The sequence below is a fragment of the Penicillium argentinense genome, assembly GCF_028826775.1.
Source record: "Penicillium argentinense strain IBT 30761 chromosome Unknown utg000009l_segment0_segment0, whole genome shotgun sequence".
NCBI lineage: Eukaryota > Fungi > Ascomycota > Eurotiomycetes > Eurotiales > Aspergillaceae > Penicillium > Penicillium argentinense.
In genome coordinates this window covers 2,451,832-2,477,827 of record NW_026622668.1, presented here as the reverse complement: position 1 = coordinate 2,477,827, position 25,996 = coordinate 2,451,832, and the positions used below count along the sequence as shown (strand labels likewise).

General features: G+C 51.3%; 11 protein-coding genes across 11 annotated transcripts; 8 read left to right on the top strand and 3 right to left on the bottom strand.

Annotated features, from left to right (window-relative positions):
• Window positions 1-674: 674 nt before the first annotated feature.
• On the top strand, window positions 675-2,479 carry N7532_008507 (MDR family MFS transporter; the record flags this gene model as incomplete). The annotated part of the gene is made up of 4 exons (XM_056620999.1): window positions 675-758; window positions 827-1,164; window positions 1,226-1,685; window positions 1,736-2,479. 4 exons carry the CDS (start codon window positions 675-677, stop codon window positions 2,477-2,479), a joined length of 1,626 nt encoding a protein of 541 aa, XP_056471805.1.
• Window positions 2,480-2,697: 218 nt separating this feature from the next.
• N7532_008506 (beta-glucosidase) lies at window positions 2,698-5,414 on the bottom strand (the record flags this gene model as incomplete). Its single annotated transcript, XM_056620998.1, has 3 exons — window positions 2,698-4,275; window positions 4,327-4,578; window positions 4,629-5,414. 3 exons carry the CDS (start codon window positions 5,412-5,414, stop codon window positions 2,698-2,700), a joined length of 2,616 nt encoding a protein of 871 aa, XP_056471804.1.
• A 1,362-nt stretch (window positions 5,415-6,776) lies between these two features.
• On the top strand, window positions 6,777-7,687 carry N7532_008505 (Rcat domain-containing protein; the record flags this gene model as incomplete). Its single annotated transcript, XM_056620997.1, has 2 exons — window positions 6,777-7,453; window positions 7,519-7,687. 2 exons carry the CDS (start codon window positions 6,777-6,779, stop codon window positions 7,685-7,687), a joined length of 846 nt encoding a protein of 281 aa, XP_056471803.1.
• Window positions 7,688-8,989: 1,302 nt separating this feature from the next.
• On the top strand, window positions 8,990-9,793 carry N7532_008504 (uncharacterized protein; the record flags this gene model as incomplete). The annotated part of the gene is made up of 1 exon (XM_056620996.1): window positions 8,990-9,793. The coding sequence occupies one exon, from the start codon at window positions 8,990-8,992 to the stop codon at window positions 9,791-9,793; it is 804 nt and encodes a 267-aa protein (XP_056471802.1).
• Window positions 9,794-10,191: 398 nt separating this feature from the next.
• On the top strand, window positions 10,192-11,467 carry N7532_008503 (Saf4/Yju2 family protein; the record flags this gene model as incomplete). Its single annotated transcript, XM_056620995.1, has 3 exons — window positions 10,192-10,204; window positions 10,258-10,267; window positions 10,324-11,467. 3 exons carry the CDS (start codon window positions 10,192-10,194, stop codon window positions 11,465-11,467), a joined length of 1,167 nt encoding a protein of 388 aa, XP_056471801.1.
• Window positions 11,468-11,670: 203 nt separating this feature from the next.
• N7532_008502 (serine/threonine-protein phosphatase 2A activator) lies at window positions 11,671-13,259 on the bottom strand (the record flags this gene model as incomplete). The annotated part of the gene is made up of 3 exons (XM_056620994.1): window positions 11,671-12,144; window positions 12,213-12,564; window positions 12,622-13,259. 3 exons carry the CDS (start codon window positions 13,257-13,259, stop codon window positions 11,671-11,673), a joined length of 1,464 nt encoding a protein of 487 aa, XP_056471800.1.
• A 192-nt stretch (window positions 13,260-13,451) lies between these two features.
• N7532_008501 (uncharacterized protein) lies at window positions 13,452-14,591 on the top strand (the record flags this gene model as incomplete). The annotated part of the gene is made up of 1 exon (XM_056620993.1): window positions 13,452-14,591. One exon carries the CDS (start codon window positions 13,452-13,454, stop codon window positions 14,589-14,591), a length of 1,140 nt encoding a protein of 379 aa, XP_056471799.1.
• A 194-nt stretch (window positions 14,592-14,785) lies between these two features.
• N7532_008500 (uncharacterized protein) lies at window positions 14,786-15,436 on the top strand (the record flags this gene model as incomplete). The annotated part of the gene is made up of 1 exon (XM_056620992.1): window positions 14,786-15,436. The coding sequence occupies one exon, from the start codon at window positions 14,786-14,788 to the stop codon at window positions 15,434-15,436; it is 651 nt and encodes a 216-aa protein (XP_056471798.1).
• A 1,301-nt stretch (window positions 15,437-16,737) lies between these two features.
• N7532_008499 (M protein repeat protein) lies at window positions 16,738-20,662 on the top strand (the record flags this gene model as incomplete). The annotated part of the gene is made up of 3 exons (XM_056620991.1): window positions 16,738-20,271; window positions 20,384-20,454; window positions 20,515-20,662. The coding sequence occupies 3 exons, from the start codon at window positions 16,738-16,740 to the stop codon at window positions 20,660-20,662; spliced, it is 3,753 nt and encodes a 1,250-aa protein (XP_056471797.1).
• Window positions 20,663-23,530: 2,868 nt separating this feature from the next.
• On the top strand, window positions 23,531-24,637 carry N7532_008498 (uncharacterized protein; the record flags this gene model as incomplete). Its single annotated transcript, XM_056620990.1, has 3 exons — window positions 23,531-23,938; window positions 24,027-24,380; window positions 24,434-24,637. The coding sequence occupies 3 exons, from the start codon at window positions 23,531-23,533 to the stop codon at window positions 24,635-24,637; spliced, it is 966 nt and encodes a 321-aa protein (XP_056471796.1).
• Window positions 24,638-24,821: 184 nt separating this feature from the next.
• Window positions 24,822-25,700, bottom strand: N7532_008497 (uncharacterized protein; the record flags this gene model as incomplete). The annotated part of the gene is made up of 1 exon (XM_056620989.1): window positions 24,822-25,700. The coding sequence occupies one exon, from the start codon at window positions 25,698-25,700 to the stop codon at window positions 24,822-24,824; it is 879 nt and encodes a 292-aa protein (XP_056471795.1).
• Between the last annotated feature and the right edge of the window lie 296 nt (window positions 25,701-25,996).

Sequence of the window (25,996 nt, the reverse complement as noted above, 5' to 3'; positions counted from 1 at the left end):
GGTGGGCATCCCGCACGTTAGTATACTATTGTATAACCAAAAATATATCGCCTCACCACGCTGACCACGACTTTCATATTTGCGCTTACTTCATTTTTCATAATGGAATAGGTGAGTAGGTGTGAAATATAGATATTATACAGGAATCTATGTGACAATAAGATTATTGAGACTGTGGGGGGATGTAAAAAAAAGCCACATTCACGGTGCAGTGTCAAGTATGTATCATCATCTACACCCTGAGTCTCGTACTCCTTATTTATTTGTAGCTAAAGTTCATGTCCCTAACGTACGAACTTACAGAATATCTTCATTGACAGCAAGACCGTGTCAAGCTTAAAGTTCTACCAATTTAGTCTGGTCAGACTACCCGCACCCACAAAAATGCACCGTTACCGGTATTCTGAGTATCTACACACTTATCCACGCCTTTTCAGATCTTCTTTCTGCATACTGTCAACTACAGAAATACACTCGAAGAAGAGCCTCTTGGCATGACTCACGTCCAAGCACCGCTCGTATCAATCTTTCCCTCGGAAGAAGGCGGACCCACACCCAACGGCAGCGGGGTCGGGAGTCAATCTTCCATCAAAAAAGATTTTCGGCACTGCCTCTCCTTGCAAATAACCCTCGTATCGCCTTTCAGGTCGTGAGATCCGCCAAAGGAGGGCAAAATGGTCTCTGATATGCAAATTGAGGAAGTCTCGTCCACGGGGCGGGGCAAACTTCGCATTGTAGCGATCATGCTAGCCCTCTCAGTAAGATGATCACCATCGGCTTAGCGGGTTTATCTTGGCTCGATTCTTGATACTAATCGGGATTACAGTTGTCTATGTTTGTTGCGGCGCTTGATCAAACTATCGTCGCAACGGCGATTCCCACGATTACTGCAAAATTGCATTCTGCGGCAGGTTACACTTGGATCGGCGGTGCCTATTTGCTGGCTAATGCCGCGGGCGCATGTATCTGGGCTAAGCTGTCCGATATCTGGGGTCGAAAGCTCATTCTGTTGATTGCGGTCGCTTGGTTCTTCGTCAGCTCGATCATCTGTGCGGTGGCTGTCAATATGCAGATGTTGATCGCTGGCCGGGCCTTGCAGGGTGTTGCTGGTGGCGGTCTGCTGCAGCTCGTGACGATTGTCATCTCGGATCTGTTTAGTGTTCGGTAAGAGCGTTGCTTACAAGTACCCCTGATCCATGGCCTCCTGATACTCATATATAAACAGACACCGCAGTCTTTATCTCGGATTGATGGAGGTGGTGTGGGCTCTAGCCGGTGGTATCGGTCCGTTGATGGGTGGTGCTTTCTCGGAGTATGTCACTTGGAGATGGAATTTCTGGATCAACCTGCCAGTTTCCGGTCTCGCGTTTGTCCTGCTGTTCTTCTTCTTGGATGTGCACAACCCGAAGACGCAGATTATGGATGGTATCAAAGCCATTGACTGGTTCGGAAGCCTGTCGGTCCTCGGCCTGACGCTTATGCTGTTGCTTGGTCTGGACTTCGGAGGAGAGACCTTTGCTTGGAGCTCGCCCCAGGTCATTTGTCTGATTGTATTTGGTACCCTCTGCTCGTTGCTCTTCATCTATAGCGAGAAACGTCTTGCAAAATATCCGCTTATGCCGTTGGGGATCTTTGCCCGGGTATCAAACATCGCCGCTTTAGCGGTGGCTTTTGCCCATGGATTTGTGAGTTGCGCGACTGAATCAAATGTTGGATATATGCTGACCATCAGCAGGTATTTATTGCCGGAGAGTACTACATTCCGCTCTACCTTCAATCTGCAAAGGAGGCTTCGCCCATGCGATCGGGTGTTCTTGTTCTCCCCCTCGTCCTGGCCGAAGCCTTCTCTGGTATGATCACGGGCGCCATCATCCACCGCACCGGTCGATACCTGGAGCTGATCTGGATTGGATTGGCCTTGATGACTATCGGAACAGGTCTCTACATCCAACTCGACATCGACTCGTCCTTGGGACAAATCGTCGGCTACCAGTTCCTCAGCGGCTTTGGCGCTGGCTTCCTCTTCCAAACGCCCATCATTGCCATCCAGGCCATGGTTAGTCAGGATGACACGGCATCTGCAACTGCCACGCTGGGCTTCATTCGCAACATGGCCACTGCAACCTCTATTGTCATTGGTGGCGTGGTCTTCCAGAACAGCATGGGCCAAATGAAGCCCAATCTCTTGGCTACCGGCATGTCAGAGAGCTTGACCGAGCAGATGACAGGTGGCTCTGCTGCTGCCAGTATTGAAATAATCAAGGATATTCATAATTCGGTGCAGTTGCGTGCTGTTAAGGAGGCTTTTGCGTGGAGCATGCGGAATATGTGGATTCTATACACTTGCATGTCTGCTATTGGTGTTTTCTGCTCCGCTTTCATCTTGAAGACGCGCTTGAACAAGGAGCATGTTGAAACAGTGACTGGGTTGGATCGTGAGAAGCGGCCTGTACTTGATGTGCAGACTGCTAGTGTCTAAAGACGCAGTCTTAATTTAGAAAAAGAAATGTGATCATTGGTAACATACACAATGGGAATATGTACAAACTCAAAAGGACGTGCTTCGATGAGCCGAGTAGACATATGAACGGTTGAAGCACCATAGAGCTAGAGAAACATCTCAAGGGAATTAAGTATGGCAAAAAAAAGTCATAAAGAAGTGACCAATCGGAATGTGAAAAAGAATGAATAATTAAATCATGCAAAAGAGCACTGTCCACCGACAACGCAAACAATGGGAAGGTCGGCCACGCTTTGACCAATCCACAGTTTGACGCCTTCGCCATTGACCGGAGCCTTCCAGTCCTGTGCCACGACATCCCAGACACTTACGTCCTTACGAGTGATCTCGAGAGTAACAGTCTCGGACTGGCCAGGGGCCAGTTCCTTGGTCTTTTCGAACTGCCGCAGCTGGAGCGAAGGTGTATCGAGACCGAGGCTAGATGGCAGCTCAACATAGAGTTGGAGTACGGCCTTGCCCTTTCGAGCACCGTTGTTGGTGACTTGGACCTGGACGGTGAACGCGGTCTTGAAAATGGCCGGGTTGCCACCCTGCCCGCCCCCAGCGCGAGGCTCCGGTTGCGTTGTGTTGTAGCCCTCTGGGTAGGGGTAGTCATTTGATGCGGTGATGGATTGTGGGTTGTCAAGGTAGGGGTAGAGATAGCGCCAAATGCGAGTGAATGTTGTTGAGGACCATGAGACTTCGGAAGCCGACGGGATGGAGTCGTTGTATACCGGGGTTGATCCCTTTGAGGGCCTCGCGGGCGGATACGCACTGTCTAGTGCGGTTGCCTCTGAGATTGTGGGGTTGGAGAATTTAAAAGTGGTATATGACAGACCATGGCCGAATGGGTATCGCGGGGTGATGTTGGCATTGATGAAGTGTCGGTAGTCCACATAGAGACCCTCGGTATAGGTGTCCTGGATCTGACCAAATGGTTGGTTGATGATACTCACGCTGTCGGGGTAATCAGACTCGCTGCGCGGGATCGAATAGGGCAGATGACCGCTAGGGCTGTAATCGCCGAACAGAACATCCGTGAGCGAATTTCCGGCTTCCTGACCGGGCAGATGTGCTACAACCACAGCCTTGACAGACTTAAGATCAACCCATTCTTCCATAAGGATAGGGCCCACCGTGTGAACGATGACCACAACATTGGAAAACTTCTGCGCTGCAGCTTTGACGAGGTCATCCCCATTGTGCCAAGCATTCAGTCCAGCGGCGGTACGATCTCCAGGATTGCCCTCAACGGTAATGTAGTTCTCCCCGGAATCGGCGTTGATGAAAACAAGGGCGATGTCCTTCGATGTAGCAGTCACGTCAGATGGGAAAGAGTCGGTAATGTGGAATTCGGCATTCTTTGAGATGTTTGCTATCGCCTCTTGGGGGGTGATAAGGTAGGGTAGTCTCGCAGTTCCGCTGCCCCAGCCCATGGTGAGAACGCCTTTATCGCACCCTTGATCACTGCAGGAATTCAAGCCGTCAGAATTCCCTCCTGCATCCGATCCGAAAATTTTGAGGCTGTCGTTTCGTCGCAATGGGAGGATTCCTTGGTCATTTTTCAACAGCGTGATTGCTTCGCGCGCAACTGCTCGAGCAGTGACGTTGTGGTCGGCTTGCACGTTGACAAACTGATTGACGACGCCGCTGGGCGAGAAGAGGGCCCCTGGATATAGAGGACCGGTCTCATCTTGGGTGTTGGTAGAGAAGTTGGGCAGAGGGTAGTCCTTATCCTGGCCAAATTTATACCATGTAGCCACAATTCGAGTAACCTATGTGACCATTAGCGCCGTCGCAAATCTACTGGAGCGAATAGTTCATACCATGTCGTTCAGTCTGTTAACTGGAACCGAGCCATTCAAGATCGACCTAGACAGCTCTGAGCCCCAGTAACTGTCACCAAACAAAGGAACCGCTCCGTCACCCGGCATACACATGTCTAGACCAGCAAGGGCAGATGCCACGCCAGAATAATGGCCCAACCAGTCAGTCAGGATGAATCCCTGGAAACCAAGCTCATCTTTGGCAATGCCATTGAGGAGTTTACTGTTTTGGCTGCAGGCGGAGCTATTTACCTAATTGATGTCAGATAGTAAACGCAGGGACGAGGCGCTCTGAAACTCACATCGTTATATGCAGTCATGAGAGAGCCGACTCCTGCGCGGATACCTTCCGCGAAGGGCCAGAGATACAGCTCATGCAGGGTTCGATCGTCGATGTTGGAAGAGTATCCCTTGGTAATAATACTGCTCATGCGATACATCTCTTGCTCGTTGCCAATGAAATGCTTCATCGACGCAATCGTTCCCGTGCTTTGCATGCCTTTGATCGTCTGCGCGCCTCCAACCGCCTGCAAAACCGGGTCTGCGCCAAAACCCTCCCAGATCCGGCCACCTCGAGGCTTTCGTCCCAGGGGGCCAACAGCGGGGCCCAGCTGTACGTTGACGCCTTTGCCTCGAGACTCTTCGCCAAGCGCAACGCCCCGCTCGTACATAAGCTCCTTGTTAAACGTCGCACCTGTCGTGATCCCAGGCGGGAATGCCGTGTTATGGTCGGAGTTTCGGATACCCAACGGCGAGTCCTGGAGGCAGATGTTCGGGACGCCGAATCGTGGCGCGCTCCCCGTCTGTCCCACACAGGGCCCCATGAAGAAGCCGGTTCCTGTTGTCAAGTTGACTTTCTCTGCGAGTGTCATGTTGCTGACCACTTGATATGCTTTCTCGTAGGCCTCGGCCCAGTCAGAAACCCACCCGCCATGCGGAGTGGGATAGTATGGCGGTGATTGATAATCCACGGATTCATCGTCGCGTTGTTCGACTTTCACCGAGTCGGGGGCAGCATCTGGCACGGGCGATGCAACCAGAAGCTGAGGCAGCAGAAAGCCCACGACCAGACGCGTCCAAGCCGTCATGGCGTCCACGCGAGGATGAGAGACGGATCACAGCAGATGAGGCACAAGCAAGCACCCGCAATGTGTAACCAACGGATTGGATACCCCAGGTTGGGGGTTAGGTGATACAAGAGGAGATAGTTGGTCGAGATTCCACTCCCATTCCTCTAAATAAAAGCAGGGAGAGGGGCATTGGCAAAGTCCACGTGCCGCTCTGAAGTATTCGCAGGCCATCCTTGCCGGCGGAATGGATCGACTTCGCCCGTCCAAAGGAGGGCCAGCTCCTGGGGTTCGCTTGCATAACCGAAGGCTGCTGATCGTAATGCTCGGCGGGGATAGGTGGGAATGCTCCTCGGACTCGCGGCGACGAACGCCAATGCTGGAGTGGGCGACCGAAAATAGCAAGACTCGACAGACTATGGGCGACGATCCTGCCGGCCCCGGACTATCCTTTCCCAGAAGGGCAACCTTCGGAAGCTTTTAGGGGTTATAACGGCGCACGACATGCGATCAGGCAGCGCGAAGGCACTGCAGGCCGTGATCACCATGGTTCCTGGCAGTTCCAGGGTTTCCAACCGAGATTTACCCGAGTTCTACTCCATCCAGCACGAAAGCCGCGATGGTACGGAAGAATCGCGATCGCTGCCCCACACTCGGTGGTCCCGTGACCAACCCGTTCGAGCTGGTGCCCTCCTGGTGTCTTGAGGCAGCAAGATGGTCTTGGCAGCGGTCCATACTTCACCTCTGGCTCGGAGCACTATATACAATGCAAAAGCACTTGGTTTATTTCCATATATGGTAATCTTTGAAGCTTCAAACTGAAGCTGCAAATATGGCCAATATCTCCGCTGGGAATCGATATGAATCGACACGCCTTGATGAGCGCGAGTATTCACGCTGGTGCCTCCATACTCGTTGCTCCCCGGTGCTTGCCATTTCTACCTAAAACTTTCCGCCACACACATGGTGTCGCAGACCCCTTAGTAAATGCTGTATGGCACATCTAGAGAAAAGTATAGGATTCCTCCTGATTAACGGATTATCTGAGAGGGATACTTTCGGTTTTACAGCTGTGAGGCAAACATGCCACTTTAGCGTCATTTTTGAAATTTAGGTCATGCAAATATGGTGATCCGTCGCGGTGCTGTTTCTGCCGTCATGTGACACCACTGCTCCTCTATCCCTCACTTTGGAGGGAAGGCTGCTGCGTTCCTCTCTTCTCTCCTCCGTCTCCTCCATAGCCAGATCGACAACTTCTTTCTCTCCAGTCGTTAGTGCTATCTGAACGGACCATTTTCACGACTCTATCGAAATCTACAGAGCTCCGGCTTCGGGAAGCAACGGGCAACGAAAGGTCACTGGGTCCACGAACCAACGGCCACAATGATCGCCCGAACTTCCCCCAAAGACGGGGCAACCAACAGATCTACCGCCGCGCGCCTCAGCCAAATGCGGATGTCGAGCAGCCCACGGGCCAATATCTTCAACCAACCCGACTATGTTATCGATTTGACGGGATCAGAGACCGAAGACGCCAGTTATGGCAGCGACAGACCCTCCAGTCCACCTAGAATCGAGTGCGTGGCATGTGGAGATTTGCGCTTTGCCTCCGAGGGAGTAAAGGCCCCATGCCCGCACTTCTATTGCAAAGATTGTTTGACAGCATTCTTTGAGAGCACATTGAATGACACCTCAAACTTCCCTCCCAGTTGCTGCGGTATTATGATTCCTCCTACTTCGGCAACTTCGGTTCTTTCCGCGGATCTCATCAGGCGAACAGAACATAAATTGATCGAGCACGAAGATACGTCCCCAGCATACTGTGCAGACCCGGCTTGCGCCCAATACATCTTCCCGAACAATCGTGTTTTCAACACTGGAATATGCCGAGTCTGTCGGAAGGGTACTTGTCTTCTTTGCAAGAAGAATTCTCATCCGAATGATTGCCTCCCCGAGAGCACGGATAACCAAGTCTTGGAGTTGGCCGGAAAGAAGGGATGGAAACAGTGCCCTAACTGTGGCAATGTCGTGGAGTTGGTGTCGGGGTGCAACCACATTACGTGAGTGAACAGAATCCTTCTTCTCATTGATTGTTCCATGGAAATACTAACAATATACTTTTTAGTTGCATCTGCAAGTTTCATTTTTGCTACATCTGCGGCGCGCCTTGGAGGTCTTGCGAGTGCGACAGGTGGGATCCAGAAATGCATTTTCAGGCCATGCTTCACCAGGTAGGTTGTCTAGACCCAGAAGAAATGTTGGAGATACTCCATGAGTGGGAGGTGGAACTGTAACGTCTGGCAATGGAATATCGGCGGCGGTATAATATAGAGGGAGGGAGCTCTCTGGTCCACCGCTGATTCCACCAGAATTACCACCGCCGCCTCCAGTTCATCCCAGCGCACCACTGACAACGATGGCACTTTAGCCAGGACTGATGTTCATGCCAATGGGACCTGGACATCCCGCAAATGAGCCACAGCTAGGAGGCTTCGAAGAAATGCGGGAAGAGGCACAAATACGGGTAGAGGAACGATATCGCGCAATATTACGAGGGCCCCAAAACCCCCTGGACCACCAAAACGCCGAGAACGAACATCGGCAAGAGATGGAACGAATTTTTGAAACAGCACGAATTCGTGCAATGAGACGCATGCGCGAACTGGACGCGAATAGACTGCAACAAATCGCACAAATGCATGCAATGGAAAGACTGCCTGTCATGGGACAACGACTAGGAATGGGAATGCCACCACTGCCTCCATTTCTACGGCAGCCAACAAATGCACGACAGTCCCCGAAAGCGCCCTCCCCGAAATCGTCCTCCCCAAAGTCTCCCTCCCCGGAACCGTCTTCCCCAATGGCCCCTACGGTACTGCGACGAAGCAGTCGATTGAGAAGCCTTTCGCCCAAGTAAGACATCAAGAATGACCGGATCTTCAAAGGCAGGACGTGTGAAGGCTGCGCAGAACTCATTTATTTGAGGATCTGGAGTGAGATGGAGTTCACTTGCTTGTGCCTTGGCAGCTTTTAGAAGCTATCTATTGAACTGGAAATGAACTCAATGATCAGGCTTCTTGCCAAAATGTATTAACGAATGTATGGGGTAAGTATACCTCATAGTCATGAGTGGCAATCGTAGAGCGTTGAGGCCTGCACATTACTTTCTCATTCGATATTCGTCGATGTTTCTTCATTTGTGATGTTTCTGAGTAGTCCTAGTTTGTCTCAGGTACCTCAATGCTTCGATTACCAAAGTAGCGGACTAAGATAGCGGCTTAAGCCCACATCAGCTCTTTACGGGTCCGGCAATGTAGGGCCAGCCATAAATACTTCTAATGCCAGTACCATAGGCGTAAGATAATCCTTCGAAAATATTATGATGGCTGTTGTATTCTCCAGAATCGGCCCACGGGGTAAATATCTGGCCGTATGGAATTCGGTGGCTCGTTGCACCGGCGGAGTTAATGTTGGAACCGGGGTTATCTCCGGGCTGGGCAAGGTCCGTCCACCAGATAAATAGCCAGTCTCGAAAATAAGTTCTCTTGATACAAGTTCTTTTCACACACTATACAATAGGCCACCATCTACTTACCATGGCCACGTCCCTTAAGTATACCTCCAAACTTGCCAACCAGCGTGTCCTCGTCCTGGGAGGCACTTCCGGCATAGGGTTCTGCGTGGCTGAAGCTGCTCTCGAGCACGGGGCCCATCTAGTCATCTCCAGCTCCAACCAAGAGAAGCTCGACAGAACAGTCAAACGGCTTAAGGAGTCATATCCCTCGCAAACCGAAAAGCAGACCATCACCACACACGTCTGCGATCTGTCCGATGCCGTCTCCCTGGACGCCAATATTCAGTCTCTTTTCCAGGCAGCAACCAACGGCGGCACTGTCAAGCTCAATCATGTTGTCACGACCGCAGGTGACATGCTGAAGCGACCCTCTCTGGAGGAGGTCACTCCGGAGATTATCTACAGCGGAATGAATGTCCGCTTTGTTGCGCCGGCCATTATGGCCAAGTATATCCAGAAATATGTGGAACCTTCTACGTCCAGCTCATTCACCGTTACTGGGGGAGTGCGTAGTCATAAGCCTGCCCCTGGGTGGTCTGTAGTTTCTGCTGTGGGCTCTGCAGTGGAGGGCCTTGCGCGAGGCCTTGCTGTGGACCTGAAACCCATTCGAGTCAATGTCGTTTCCCCAGGTGCGGTTCACACGGAGCTTTTCTCGCTCTTCCCAAAGGAGCAGCTTGATGCTATGTTGGAGTTTTTCCGGAATAGCTCTGTCACTGGCACCGTTGGCAAGCCAGAAGATCTGGCAGAAAGTTATATCTATTTGATGAAAGATCAATTCATTACGGGGAGCATTATTGAGTCGAACGGCGGTGCTTTGCTTGTTTGACTGGCCTCAACTCTTTATGTCCTATGAACCTTTTCATTTCTGCTTAAATTAGCATGCATTTTCAAATGAATCGATAATTTTAAGCAGAAGTCAATCAGCCATGAATATATACTACGTGGGGATGCCTAATTTTGTGGTCCAGCGATCGATGAGTCAGCACCATCAAACCGGTAGTTAACTATCTCCGACCGCCGCCGTGATCACAATACCGCCCAGCGCGACCTTAGGTCTTGAGCTTCCGCACACCTCTGCAGCCGCACAATCGTAGTACGGGTCGATGTGGATGCGCTTCTAACGGCTCCCAAGAGCCCCAGACCTCACCGCTCATTCTCCTCACAATACCCCCTCGTATCTGCGCAACCCTTATCGATTGAATCGGAAAGGCCACTCGATTCAACATGCAGGGCTTTAGTGAGTATCGGCCCCACCGTGTTCTGAGAAGCAAGAGCTGACATTTTCGACAGATATGGGACGGTTAGTTAATGGCGAAGAAAGCTCTCGCGATAAACCCCTAACTCACATAATTTCAGCTATGTCCCTCCCGATCAAGAAGGCGTCACGTCGGCGAACAAATTAGCCGGAAAGCATCCTCTAGGCGCCCGCGCACGTCACCTTAACACCACTGGCGCATTGATAGTTCGTTTCGAGATGCCATTCACCATATGGTGTACGACCTGCAAGCCGAACGAAACCCCGATCGGACAAGGTGTCCGCTTCAACGCCGAGAAAAAGAAAGTGGGGAACTACCATTCGACACCAATCTGGAGCTTTCGCATGAAACATACTGCATGTGACGGCTGGATTGAGATTCGGACCGATCCGAAAAACACAGCCTATGTCGTCACGGAAGGAGCTAGGAAGCGGGATACCGGTGAGAACAAGGAACTACAGCCTGGAGAAATCCTCATTGGATCTGGAATTAGAGAACAGGATCCGGCAGAGAAAGATCCCTTCGCAAAGATCGAAAGTAAGGTCGAGGACAAGCAGCGTGCGAGCACAGAGGCGAGCCGCATCCTGGAACTACAAAAGCTTCGGGATCGAGATTGGGAGGACCCCTACGAAATGTCGAAGCGGTTGCGACGCACGTTTCGAACTGAACGGCACGGACTTGAGAAGGCAGCGGCCAATCGAGAAGCGCTTCAGGATAAAATGAGCCTGGGGTTTGATCTTGTTGATGAAACGGAGGAAGATCGCCAACATGCTGAAATGATTGACTTCGGTGATGATCATTCTGTTATGGATACAGAGGCTAAGCGCGCTGCCAGGATTAAGCCCATGTTTGAGAAGCGTGCCTCCGCTACACCATCTGACAAGCCAGCGCAGAGAGTCTTTACGACCAGAAGGGAACGAGAGATCGCGCGACGCAAAGAAGCCTGGTGTCAGGGAGTGGCTGCGAATACCCGCGCTGCAATGGATCCTTTCTTGGCTTATGCTGACGACCCAGACTTCTGGAAACTGAACGGGGAAAAGGGTACAAAAAGAAAGAGACCCCCGGGAACTACCCTGATCCCCAAGCGTAGCCCAAGAGAAACCCCAGTCGATGATCCCAGTCATTCCTCGGTCCCAGATGTCGGTTCTATTTCACCAGAGGTCAAGCCGGAGGATGCCTCGAACAAGAAGTCAACCAAAGCAACACCCGAAAAGCTTGTGGACTATTCTTCCGACTCGGAGTAGTCGTTCATGAATTTTGCTCGTTTCAAGTGTACGATACTAGTGCGATACCCTGGGAGGCGTTCGGTCTTACTTTACGAGAAAATAAAGATACGATTTCACGACAGATATTGATCAGTAACTGATTTTGAATTTCGTTTTACGTAGATAATCGGTACAAGTAACATCCGAAGATTTTTTGGTGGGGGGGGGTATCACAGTTAGTTTCATTTGGCCCAGGGGGCCTTCGTAAGACCGTCACCTCCTGGCGGCGCTGGAGGTTGAGCAGCTGCCCACGGAGCTCTGGTTGGTGCCATCGGGCCGGAGGGTGGCCGAGACGTATCTGGTAGGGCGGGCCCCGTGGCAGTGGAAGGAATTGACGACGAGGTTGTAGAAACATCTCTTCTTGCCGCTGCCCAGGGTGCCGCTGTGGGCCCCATGGGAGGCGCTCGTGTTCCCGCGCCTGAGCTTGCCCGTGGCGCTTTCATTCCACTGTCCACGTTTGGTCGAGCTGATGTAGAAGATGGGAGACCGGCATCGGGCACAACAGGTCGTCCCTGAGGACCAGAGGTAGCATGTACAGTGGTTGAAGGAGCCGCGGTATAAGGATCACGATCCCAACTGAAAAGCGACCCGAATGGGAAATGTTGCACGACAGGAAACTTGGACAGGACCTCCCCATTGTACATTTTAATCATACCCTGTTGGTCATTGTCAGTTCCGAACTTTTTTTCTCAGATAGACGTAAATGGAATGAGAGAAAGCTCACCTTATTGATCTTTCCCCAGCCAGCTCGCACACCTGAGATGTCATAAAGCATAGGACTATGTTCCCAGAATGGACCTTTCTTCATGTCATAAATAAAACCAATTGCGGAGAAGTAGAGATTTGTCTTTCTTTCCCTTTCCACGGTTGCTGCTCTCACGACTTCGCTTGGATCAGGGGTGTCCGGCAATGAGCCTTCCTCTGGGGTGAGATCTGTGGCATCGATGGCCGGTGAAAACTGGGCTGATCCAAATATATAAGGAAGGAAGGAGTGATCGTCAAGTCCCCATACTCCATGGGAGCCGGCAGGTTCAAGGTTATATGTTTTGATGAGCAGCCTCACGAGCTCCAAGTACCTTGAATCAGAGTTAGCAGACACGTAGAAATTTCGAAAACGCGATGCATATACGTACGGCTCAATCACACCCAGCACGATTGCTCTTTCTTCAACACCCGGATCGGACTGTGGAAACCCCTTAAGTTTCCAGATTGCCCCCAGGAAGGCTAAGAAGCTCAACTCATGGCCTGTTCCATAGTCCAGTCTTTGGCCACTTCCCCAACTCCCGAGAAAATAAGCCTTCAACTCCGACTCCGCAGGAGGACCGCTTTCATCTGACGAAGGTCTCTGCAGAAGTTCCGCAGGCAGGCACTCTTCCAACAATTTTTCTGCGCGTTCCTCTAGAACATCATGCCACCTCCTAAAGCTAGTATTGCCGAATCTGCGCGGTCCATCGTGGGGTGGAACCTCCTGGACGAGGTCCTCGAGTTTCGAAAGCAAGTGTTGTAATTGTCGAACAGGCGCAGAGAACTGTACCGCTTCGGTATTCATCGGCCAAGCCTGTGGAGTCCCATCGGCTTGCTTCTCCGGGAACATTGATCGATTCAGTTGTAGGAGGAAGGTCATGATGTCCGTATAGGCTTTGGTGGTCAAGAACGTCGATGCATCTTGCTCGTCGTGGATCTTTTTGCTCGGCTTTGCAAAAACATGAGAAACGGATGGATCCAACGTCGGAAGGACGCGCACTGCTCGGCCGTCCGGATTCGAGTTCATCTTGGTTGGTTCGCGCGATGTTCTGCGGATGCAAGTCGGGCAAAACTGCAGGAGGGGAGGATGGAATGAGATGGCGGGGAGCTTGGCGGTTGCTTGCGTCGAGCTCCACCCGAGCTCGGCTCCTCCCCAGCCCGATCAACTTCGCGCAATCACGCGACATCCCTTACAGCAACATTGTCATGAGCCTGCAACATGGCACCTGCGAAAAGGAAGAGACCGCGGTTCTCAGCAGATAAATCCGTCCACCTGCTCGGTAGTCTGTCTGGGTCTCCAACGACGAACAGAAGACACACGACGCGACTTGATCCTATCCACGATATTCTACCGTCGCCTGAGTCGCGAAAGCGCTCCCGTCGAAGCGAACCAATTCCACGGCGCAGGCGACCTCGTACTCGTCAAAACAATCGCCAGCTAACATCCGAGCCTGATGAGCCCGAGCCCGAGCCTAGATCCGATAGCATAGCAGAAATCTTCGAGGAAGCGGAATCGCATAAGAGATCACGGATTGCCAGCGACTACGAACATGCCGAAGAAGCAACGAGATTTCAAAATGGAGGGGAAGCACAAGAAGAAGAAGAAGAAGAAGAAGAAGAAGAAGAAGACGACGACGACTACGACGAACCCCCGCTGTTCGGTGATCAAAATGAGGCTGATGAGGACGCGGCTGGACACCAACTAGGAATGGAACTGAGCGCCGAAGATGCCGAGGAAACGAATACTTATTCAATTGACATTCTCGGTGAATACAACGACGATGAAGATGAAGTAGTTGGATACCATCTGGAGACGGAGATGGACGACGAAAATTCCGACAATGAAGACATTAAATCAGCGACACCTCAGAATGGGGAAGAGAACGAATCGATTGGCCTGTCTGATCATCAAAATGATGAAGAAAATCTAGCCCGCCACCAGCTAGACATAGAAATGGACACCGGAGACGAACACGACGAAGAAGGGGACGATGGAGGTGATGGAGGTGAACATGACGAAGACGGAGATGATATGAACGAGAACGGCAGTAGCGGCCCTGTCCAAGGACAAGGAGAAGCAAACACAACCGAAGACTGTAGACTCCCCGGGAGCTTCCAACTGCCAACTATCCACGCACAACTCAGCGTGCACGGAAATACGGTCAACCGGAACCTACACCATGCAGTGTTGGTGTTCATGTCGACGAAGTCATCGACTCAACTCAGAGTTCCATGTCTCACGGCTACGCAGAGACCATTGCTAGCGCTGATGAAGAGGGTCGACAACAATCCGTTCAGCCAGATGAAAGGTCAGGCCCACAACATAGCAACACCAGTGGCCAACTTTTCCGGGACTTAGATCACTGGTTCAATCGGGAAGTCAAGAAAACTGGCGCTGAAAGCGATTGGAGGAATTTGAATGAAAAGGGCCAGGGATTGCAGTGCTATGCCTCTAGACCCCGACCAGACTATCTGAGAGAGAGCTTCCAGTTACTCAAGGAGTACGTCAGGCTCTACACAGAAGAAGCAAATCTCGAAATTCTCTCTCAAGAAATGGAAGACCAGATGAAGAATGTCAAAGACATGATCGTGACGGAAGCCGGGCAGCTCTTTGAACATGCATCTGAACAGCTACAAGACTCGACTGTGCTGGACCAATTCGAAGCGCACTTCATCCCCAGGTTCATCAGTCTCACGCAGCTCGCCTTCAGGGTATACCAAGCTACGAACAGTCTGGCCCATCAGCAACTCCGTCACACATTCGACCTCATCTTTGTCTGTGTCGAGACCCTCATTGGAGGATATTTTAATTCAGGGTTACTTGAGCCCAAGTTCCGATCTCGTGGTCTCGTGGCGCCACTCCGGCGTGTGATGAAGGCCTTAGACTCAGGTCAATTGATAGCACACGGGACCACCCAGCGCAAGCGCGGCCCTGAGGTATTCGCTGATATTCCACCAGTTGTCAAAGGCTGGTCCCAGGGGGAGATCCAAGTACTGAGAGATGCATATATACAGTACTTTGACGATGGTAAGTGTCATCCTTTTGCTTTTACTTCGGTCAAGCTGTTGTTCTTGAGTAATCTAACCGCTTGTGCAGCTGACCCTGTGCTTATGATTGCCAAACGCCAAGGGCACAAGTTGCCGAGAAGGAGTATGAGGGATATCAAGGGTATGCTGAAAGAGATTGGTCTACTTGTAGACTGAGGCTCGTCAAGGTGGCCCTTCTCAGGCCAAGTGCTGGTGTTATTTGGGTACCGAGGATGAATTGGCTGCTGTGGCTTTCTTCTTGTTCATGACATTTACCTTCTAGCGATATACCCGGGGACTCTTGGCCCAGAAACAGTTCAATAATTAAACTAGTTTTTACTATATACTCTTTTCTTATGTCCTAGTATCTACACTCACACTTTCGAGCGGTCAATCGCGTTCCAATTTGGAGCGGTACTCGGTTCCGGCGGATCGGACTGGGTGAACCATGGATAGAGTTGTTTTGGTCACAACGCGCTTTAGGAGCGACTCCGCCCACGCGTAAGTACACATTCTCACAATAACAGCAAACTGGTCTATGAAGGTCTGACAACGGCCAACCTATCCTATACCTCCTTTGCATCTGCAGACAAGGTTTAAATGTAATAATGATCGGCATCAAGCCTCAGGCCGTTAATACATCGGCTATTCTTCAAAGGTGTCTGTAGCAAAGAGCAAGTGGAAAAAGACCTCAACGCCCAAGTCTCACCTGATCTGTCGTCAGTATCCTAGGATCATGAGATTTAGCTAAGGGGCGACTCATAGCTACTACGACTAGTGTATAGTAGAGAGCACGTCCTCCAGCGGAAGGCACGCAGAATACGCTACCCGATTTGGGTTAGGCCTCGGTGCATGGAGTAGCGACGATCCCCCCCTCCCCCATCGACACCGCTTTCACTTTCCGCTTCTCCTTTTCCTCTCCAACCGTTCGCGCCGTTACGCAACTTGCCTTGCTACACCCTAGTTTTGTTGTCGTCCTCCTAACCTGATTGCCTGTGCGCCCAAGGTTCGATCTTGCACCTTGGTCGAAGCCCCTGAAGTTTCGGAACCAACCCTGTCGCGGCGCGGTGAGTACGGCCCTCCTCGCACACAGACCATCGGCTGTGCAATGCCTCAAGATTTGGTTCGCAAGGGCCTGTCTTGTCGTCGTTCTCACCCGACGACCTCCCATGCAAGGCGACAATAGCTGCGGCTACCCGCAGCTCTCAGTTTGCTCGTCGGCCGGAGCTTCGGAGAGCTTGAGCTCCAGACAGAATGATGCAAAGCAACCATGTACCCCCCTTTGGCCCTCAACAGAGCGGTCTCTGTGGTGTACATTGCAGCTCTTCTCAACCTAGAGCATCTATTACATTGACTTTTCATCACGCTAATCTGTCTGGTGTCTGAAGGTTCCCTTCCAGGCCTCATCACGTCCCGCTTTTCTTCCATTGAACGCCGAAAGTTATACGTTTTTGCATTCATCGAAGCAATTGGACAACATGGCATCCACCGAAGAGCCTGTTCCGACTTCTTCTGATGTTGACGTCGAAAATGCGCCTCCGGCTACCCCAGTAGACACCACCGCTTTGTCCGGAGGTGAAGAAGTTACTAAGTCTAGCCCCGAGGCATCCAAGGAAAACACCCCGGCCTCCCCCGCCAAAAGTACTGCCGGAGCTACCACTACGTCGAAACGTCCAGTCTCAAGCTCTACGACCGCTAAGCGGCCTACCTCGTCCTCCACTGCGACGAAAACCACAACTTCGACTACACGTGGCACGACCTCGAGCAGCACACTGAACAAGCCTCCTACTCGACCCACTACCACTACCTCCGCCTCTAGAAAACCTTTGACTACAACCAGACCCTCTTCTCACCGGTCCCAGGCCTCGGTGAGTAGTTCCGCGGACGAGAAACGTTCTGTCGCCAGCTCTGGAGATGAGAAACGGGGTATCTCGAGCACCGCCAAGCGTATGTCGATGGCGGGCACCGCGTCCACACGCACCCCTTTGAAGACTTCTTCTACTCTCGACCGCCGATCAAGCGTGACCGGCTCTGCTGTGGACCGGAAGACCGCCACCTCTACCACTGCCCGGAATACAACCTCCACTACCAGGCCCGTGGGGAAGCTTACCTCTGCGACAACGCCAGCCAGCCGAGCCACTCCCTCTTCCACATCTACCACCCGGACTGCCACTCGCCCTACTTCGACCACCGCCACCGGGCGGTCTGTCGCTTCTTCGGCAACAGATCCCAAAAAGCGTCTGAGCACTATGTCCAGTTCCGCCACTAGAACTAGCGGGGCCGACGAAAAACTGCAGGCTCTTCAGTCGAAGCTATCGGAAAGCGAGGAGACTGTCGCTAATCTCAAGGCCGAGCTTGAAACCGTGAATGAAAAACTGGGTCAAATTTCTATTTCTGGCGAAAAGACTGTTGATGACAGCGCCGTTGCTGAATCAGTCCGCGTAGAACATGCCGCAGAGTTAGAGAAGTTGACTTCTTCTCATGCGGAAGAGCTTCAGTCTCTCCAGACCCGACTCGACGAGGCAGAGAAGGAGCGCAAGGAGTTGGAAGAGAAAGCCCAGAAGGAGCTGGAAGAAGCCAAGCAATCTGCCACTGCTACTGGCGATGACCAGACTGCTGCTGCGCTCGATTATCTGAAGCAAACCCACAAAGCTCAACTGGAGAGCCTTGAAAAGGAATTGGCCGACCATAAGGTTGCTGCTACCACCTTTGAAGAGCAGATCAAGACTCTTCAGGCAGAGATTGATTCGGAAAAGGCTACCCGGGAGGAAGAGAAAGGACAGTTTGAAAATCTCAACCGAGAATTCAAGGGGGCCAGCCAGGTTATTGAGAACCTGGAGGTTGAGCTGCAAAAGCTGGACGCTACCAAACAAGAAGCAGTAGCTGCAAAGGAGGCTGCTGATGATTCTGTGTCGGGTATGAAGGACCAGATTGCTTCCCTCGAAGCCAAGCTTGCGGTTGCCGAATCGTCCACTCAACAGAGCTCAGAGCAAACAACCAGCTCGCTTGCTGAGAAGGACCAGCAAATTGCCGACCTCGAGCAAGCCATCGAAAAGATGCAGGTTGAAATTGAGGAAGCACGCAAGGATGCTGCCAATGCCAAAGAGCTTGAGTCTTCCCACAAAGCTGCGATTGCCGCCCTGAAGGCTGAGCATGAGAATGCTTTGAGTTCTCTCTCGGAGAGGCATGCAGCGGATCTCACTGTTGCGAAGGCCGCGGCCGAATCGACTAGTACTGAGCACTCCCAGCAGCTTCAGGAACTCCGTGATGCCCTGGACGCTGCCAAGACAGCCAGCCAAGGAGACCATGACCGTGCCATCTCTGACCTTAAGGCCGCAAATGAAATCAAACTCAAGTCTCTCCAGGACAAGCTCGATTCCTCGGAGAAGGCTCTCGAGGACTCCCGTCGGGCTTTAGATGAGGGCAGCGCTTCCGCTCAGGAAGATGCTGTCCACACAATTGAGTCTTTGCGCCAAAAGGTCGAATCACTTGAAACTCAACTCTCAACTGGAACTGGCGAGATCAAGACCCTGCAACAGGAAGTTCAGGCCAAGCAGGCCGAAGCGGAAGAGTTGTATCGCAGCCTAAAGAATGTCGAGGGCGAGTATAAATCCAAGGATGTCCTGCAGAATACCAAGATTAAGGAGCAGGATGACAAGCTCAAGGCTCTAGAGGAGAAGGCTGCAGAGGCGACAGCTCTCTTGGCTGCGGCTACCGAAAAACACGATCAAGACCTGCAGGCCGTGAAGAGCGAGCATGCGACTGAACTTGAACGAGTCCAGCGAGAAGCCTCAGGCTCCTACGAGGGCGCTCTCAGTGAACTTCAGCAGAAACATGATGAGCTCTTCGCCAAGAACCGCGATCTGGAGGCCAGCCATGCCACCCGCGTTCAGTCTCTCGAAGCCGAGTTGAAGTCTACCCTGGAGCGTCATGCGGCAGAGCTTGCAGCTCACACTGAATCTCGTGACAAGGACGTTGAGTTGCAGAAACAAACTCAAGAAACCAACGCCAAGCTTCAAGCTGAGTTCGAGGCCTTGCAAGTAGCCAACAAGGCCGATAAGGAGGACCATGCCAAGCAGATCGCTGAGCTCCAGAAGGGCTTTGACGAAACCCAGGCCAAGTTCCAGGCCGAGCTTGAAGCGACTCAAGCCTCAAAGACTGCTGATGCCGACGCTGAGCACGGAAAGGCCATTGAGGAACTTCTTACTCTGCAAGAGACGAAAATTGCCGGCCTCAAGGAGCAGCTCGAAGCCACAAATAAGGCCAACATTGAGGAGCTTCAGAAATCCCACGAGGCTGCTTTGGCCCAGGCCAACGAGCAGCTTTCCCACGCTAAGTTGGCTGCGCAGGATACCTCTGCTCTGGACGGCTTGAAGGCAACTGTCACGGAACTTGAACAGAAGCTGGCGGAGTCGGAGAAGGCCCACCTTGCAGTCCAGGAATCAGCGACTACTGCTTCCCGCGAACTTCAAGACAAGCATGCTTCTGAGCTTTCCAAGATCCAGACTGAGCACGCGGCACTGACTGAAAAGCACTCGGCGGCCACCACTCAAATCGAAGAGCTTCAGAAGTCCATCGCTACGTCTAGCAACAACCAGTCTGATCTTGAATCAATCATGGCACAGCTTACTCAATCTCAAGCTGAGATTGAGACTCTGAAGATAAAGTACAATTCTGCGAGCCACGAACTCGAGGAAATCCGTGTCCTGAACAAGACTTTGGAGGAGAAGCTTGCTGCTGGTGAGCGGGACTTGAACGACCAGATTGACAAGAACATGTCTCTCCTCAACCAACTCGGCGACGTTGATAGCGCCATCTCCGGTAGTCGCCGCCGTGTTCGAGAGCTCGAGGCTGAGCTGGCTGCTTTCAAGACGGATGCTGAGAAGAACGGCGCCTCGTCTGGTCTCGATTCCAGCCGCTGGGCATCGGCAGAGGAGGGTGAAGAGAAAGCTGAGGAGGGAGGTCCAGCCACAACGGAAGGTGAGGACCTTGGCCCATCCATCGAGGGAACGGTGGGACATCCCCGCTTAAAAACGACCTTCTCCTCAATTTTGCCCGTTTTCCATCCATTTTCATGAGGTTGAACCAATTTGATTTATAAATGAAACTAATCAAGCTTTGTAGATGGCCAGCATTCAGGAGCAGCTTAAGCACATCCGATCCGCGAATGATGAGTGGTACGGCGAGCATCGCAAGTTAGTATCCACATTCCTGACAAAGTCCATGTGGAGCTCTACTCACCAACCCCCTTACAGACTCCTCGGAGAATTGGCCCAGCTCTCCCGCCGAGTTACCCCCGACCCTCGAAGTGACTCCTCGGACCCCCATCCTGAAACCGCAGCTGCAGCACAAGAATCGGAAAGCAATCGCAGTCGATCTGATGAAGCCTCTGACTCCCGTTAATTTCTTGGAATCGACGTGACTAAGGGTCTACGAGTCGGGGCCCTCAAAATCCCCCTGCGTTGCGGTATGATTTTCTTTTGTTTGATTGTTTTCTTACGCACTGTCACTTCTGGGCTTTGCTTCATTGTATGTAATAGGAACCAGGATACCCTATTTTCGTGGACTTATCCGGTTTTGTCAAATAGTTTATTGATTAATGTAATGGCCTTGCCTACTACTTCAGGCCGGCTACGCTGCACGGATGTGTATTTGACAGTATAAATCAATTTCTATCCGCTGAGGATACACTGGGCCACTTGCCCAATGGGTGCTAGTTTACTATATCACATGCCGCGACGATATATTGGAATATGTTACGGTACACCGCCTGTTCTTACACTTATAATAGGAGCAGCTCTGCAATAATGACAGTCGATGCTACCTGCATGTCGTGGAACTAAGTCTTTCCGTCTCCTCTTCCATCATAGTCATGGATCTTCAGGGTTGTTATGTCAACGTCTGCAAGAGTTCGGACCTATGTTCGCGTTAGATTAGGTATTTGATTATTGGATCTAATGTTTTTCCAAGGTTGCAGTATAATAATCAAGCTGTTTGCGGGAAGGGTATGGGATTGAGACGTACATTGACGGCCAATATATTTCCATGCTCCTCCGGGTTCTCTGCACGAGCATACATGCTAGTCCCGCAGGTGGAACAGAAATAGTGAGGAAAGCCCTTGGAAGCGAAGCGATATTCCTGGATGGGATCAGATGACTATCCGGTCGGCTCATAGACAGCCATGGATACACTCACTTTGAGACCGTTATCACCGTGGTGGAATTTTACGTCGGGGGCTTTGGGGTAAATCATGAGATAGCCATTCGCGTGGCAGATAGAGCCTAAATACTGAAAATATTAGATTGGACTGATGGATCTTTCCTTGAAGCTCCACAATGCAAAACATCAGACGAGACGCACAATTGCAACGGATTACAGTCTGTTCGGAGATGGGCGGAGATATCTGCATAGTGAATTTAACTTGTCCACAATGGCAGCTACCATCGTATGTCTTTGTATTCTCGCTTGTTTCGGCCATTTCTGATGCAATTTTCCTGACTGGACTTGATGAAATCTGGGTGTGTATACTGTTGAAATTTTGTTGGGATGTTCCAGCTTATATAACCAAGGACTTCTCGTAGGGAATTGATACATCCACAGCAAAAAAATTGATAGATCCACAGCAAAAGGTTATGTACGCACCCGCATTATCTAAGCACCCAGCACCACCAATAATAGCCAGCCAATTCCACTATCTGACATCCACCCGTTTTGGAGAACCGACGAATCGGCCAATGATATAGCTTATATACCATTATTGGACCCTCGAATGCCCGAACCACGCACTCCCAGGGCGGCTCCAGCGGCCAGTGGTAGTGCGGCTAGTGGTGGTGGAGGAAAGAAGCAAAAGGCACCTCCAAAATGCTCGAATTGCGGTGAGATAGGGCATACAATTCGGAAGTGCCCTATGCCTTGATTATATAGTAGTCCTGCATATATTTGTGGTGTTTTATAGTAGCCAGCTGACTGGAATTGGTGGTGCTGGGTGCTTAGATAATGCGGGTGCGTACATAACCTTTTGCTGTGGATCTATCAATTCCCCTTCTCGTATTCCCGAAGCCACACCGAATCAACCGCTGTTTTTCCGATGATACCTCCAACAAAAGGAAACCATAGGACTGGATTGATCTGAAGGCAGAAGGTCATTATATGCGGGGAAGGGAGTTTTGGCCAATCAAAAATCCACTTCAACTCTTTTTTGAAATGCAAGTTCCGAAAATCGCAGGTGTACAAAAGGCAGTCAGCTTATTGCTACGTGGAGGCCGTGCTACTTTTTTTGACGAATCGGGTCCTTTGATTACCCAAAAGAATCTGTCAATAACGCAGCACCTGGGCAGGGAATGATTTTAAGCAGCGGATATTGTCGAAATAACGGTCGCGGTGTCTCACACTATCAGCAAATCTAAGGAGAACTTGAGGCTTCGAAGGCCTAAATAAACCTATCGGCTGATGCTCCCCCGGGAAGAAAGGCCTGTACAGCACGATTGCCCTTATTATATCGTCGCAAATACAAGCAGATCGAGGGATATTCCACTCTAGCCCTAAGTTCAACCCACCATGTACTGTGACTCGCCTTGCGGTACCACAGATATAGCAACAATAATGCGACTGGATCCTTATCCCAGGGCAAGTCTTCAAAGGTGCCATGAATACTCTGCAAAAATATTTGAGTCCGACATGTCGTGACTTGTCTATATGGGCGGTCCAGGATCTTAGCGTGTGGGCAGCATGGAAGTATGATTTTTTGATTTTTTTTTTTCCGCCGTAGACGATTTTTTCAAGATCACATATGGCTGTCAACTCACGGGGGATATTGTCCATGCCTCTCTCTGGCAATGGTGAGTTCATGTCTGCAAATGTTGCTGCCATAACGACGAAGAGGCTATCCTGTGGCATAGGGTTGACCATGTGCCAGAGTGACATTTTCCCTTTGCTCATATGCAACCAGTTAAAATCAGAGTCAGAGGTCATTAAAGGCCATGCTTATTCCGGCTCGCAGGCATCGAGATACGAAAAGGTTGAAATAACTAGTCAGCTACAGTGCCCCAAATTGGATCATTAGTTAACTAACTAGCTGTTCGTAGGAAGCAGCGAGCGCTGATTGGCTGCGACATACTACTGTAAATCAACACTGCACCAAGAAAACATCAACGTGGCATGACAGCGAAAGGTATAAAGAGGAGGCATTTTCCCCTGTCAATCTCCGAAGCAACAAACTTGAATTAGATCTGAACTCCAGGCTCAGTCCATCTTCATACAGACAGTCCAGAAATGGTCACCCACCTCGCCGCCGTCTCCTTAGCAAAAGGCGAGCCCTTCGAGCTCCAGACCCGCCCAACGCCGAAGCCAGGTCCAGGCGAGCTTCTTATAGAGGTTAAATCTATCTCCCTGAACCCGGCAGATGGCATCATGCGTGACCAAGGCCTCTTCATCCCAGCCTACCCCACGGTCATCGGGTTTGACATCGCTGGACTCGTTCTCGAAGCCGGTGACAACGTCCCCATCCATCCCACCAATGGAGGTGGAGGGCAGGGCCCTTGCTTCCAGCCAAGTGTCACCCGTGTAGCCGCCTATGCCGCCGCCGTTTGGAAATCCTGTGACCTGGACTATGGCGCCTTCCCAGGAGCGGTGTCTTGTCTCTTAGCAGCATTGCTTGCCTCTTCCAGAAGGTATCTCTTAGTGCGTGAGATATTCTGGGAATCCCCCGAGTGGGAGAAGTTACTCTCCTAGTCGGCGCCGCTAGTGGAGAAATCCACGACGATAAAAGACAAAAGAAGAGGCTCCCTTGATTTGGGGCGCCTCCTCAAGCGTTGGCACAATGGGCGTGCAAAGCGCTCGACTGCTGCGGGATGATCAAGGCTCTTCTTTCGTCGCCGTATATGCCACGACCCGCGCGGCAAATCAGAAGTACATAGCCTCCCTCGGTGCCGACCGTGTCTTCGACTATAAGGACCCACAGGTGATAGATGCAATTGTTTCAGCAGCTAGAGAGAATGGCCTCGTGATTCGGCACTGCTTCCTTACGACGGGGCAACTGGCATCGTGTCAGGCGGTGCTGAAGGCTTTTGTCGGGGATGGCCACGGAGGAGAGGAGCTGGAGGCGAAGATCGGACTGGCACCGGTTATCCCTTTGGAGTGGAGGAGGTGGATGGAGTGGAGACTTTCCTTTAACAGCCGTCAATGGAGGAAGAGGAGTGGTTGGGTCAATTCCAATATTGGCTGGGGTCGTGGCCGCTGGAGAAGCTGGCTAACGGGATTATCAGGCCCAATCCGGAGCCTAAGGCCGTGGGGAAAGGCCCAGGGGCTATCAATGATGGGTTGGATGAGCTAACCCGGGGCGTAAGCTGTTCGAAGTTGGTGGTTGAGGTTGCGGAGTGAGAGCGAGCGATCTGCTAAACACCGTCATTCGACTCTATTCCCATACTTCAGGCAATGTAGGCCCGATTCGTTGCGAGACCTTTTTGAAGAGCTTGAGAAAAGATGCCTTATAGGATATGATATTATTATGTAGAGCTCCGTCAAGATATTCATGTACATTATTACCAAATCAACCATTTTAACGTTAAGAACAATGTTTTGGCGACGGCTCAGTAGAAAACAGCGACCGGAGCGGCTGCCAGAGGCTCTTCTGCCTTGCTAATTTGCGTTCTCTTGCTGTACGCTGCATCTCCATATAAACAGTCGGTGTCACAACTTGAGACGGCGGTCGTGGGTAAGAAATAGAAGGTATTCGTACATTGGCATCTTGTGCAGTGGTATCCAATCCGCCATAAGCACTGACAATTGATGATGATTCAGGGTACCTGTAATTAGACTGTCTCATCATGTCTAGTGGCCTCTGTTTTGATAGCGGCGTTTCTGTGTTTGCGTGGGTTTCATTCAAACCATGTACTGGTCGAGATTCTTCAGCCAAGTGCGAGTCGAGGAAAAGGTGCGAGGTTGAGGCAACAATTTTCTCTTCCCTTCCTTCCATTCCCATGGACATATCAAATACTCTCTTCGCATGCGGTGCACCGGACAGAGTGAACTGGTGACAAAAAGCATCATACTCTTGGAGGAGGTTTTGATCTCTCTCGTCCTGCGGGCCATGGTTTGGCAGTGTTGGTGTGCTCTCTTGAACTGGCCCGATCCTCTCCGGGTACTTGCCTCTTTGATCCATCTTTTCAAAGCTAAGTTGATCACTGGTCGAGGTGTCATCATTTGCTGTTCTCATTCTCGTTGTCAAGTCCAGAGACATGAGATTCTTTTCGCTGAGATCGTGGCCACCAGTGCCGTCCAAAGATGGGCGTAACATTCTCTTCGAGACCCATCGCCTGAGGGTTGTCACTGTGTTCCGTCGACGAAGTGGCTGTATAGGTGGCAGTACTGAATGGCAGGCAGTTGAGAAGGAGGCACCGCTCCGAATGGAGGCGTTGTCGTGGACGATGAGGATGTCTTGCATCGTGAAAGCCGTAGGCACAGATGGCCTTCGTCGTATGGAGGAGCATGCAATCGAGGGCGTTTGCAGAAGATAAGCTAAATCCCAAATTGTAACTTGCTCCTGGTCTTGCTGGTCGTCTTTTTCAACGCGATAAGGAGTCAGATGTTTTTATTGTCGGGTCACGGTGCTGATAAGATTGGCAGGGCGACTGGCCTCGGAAAGAGCGGGGAGATGCATCAAATGAAAGGACAAGTACTGCGATTTCATGCGTGGTTCCGTTATTGTACTCCTCGGCTTGTTCAAGTATGAGATCAAAG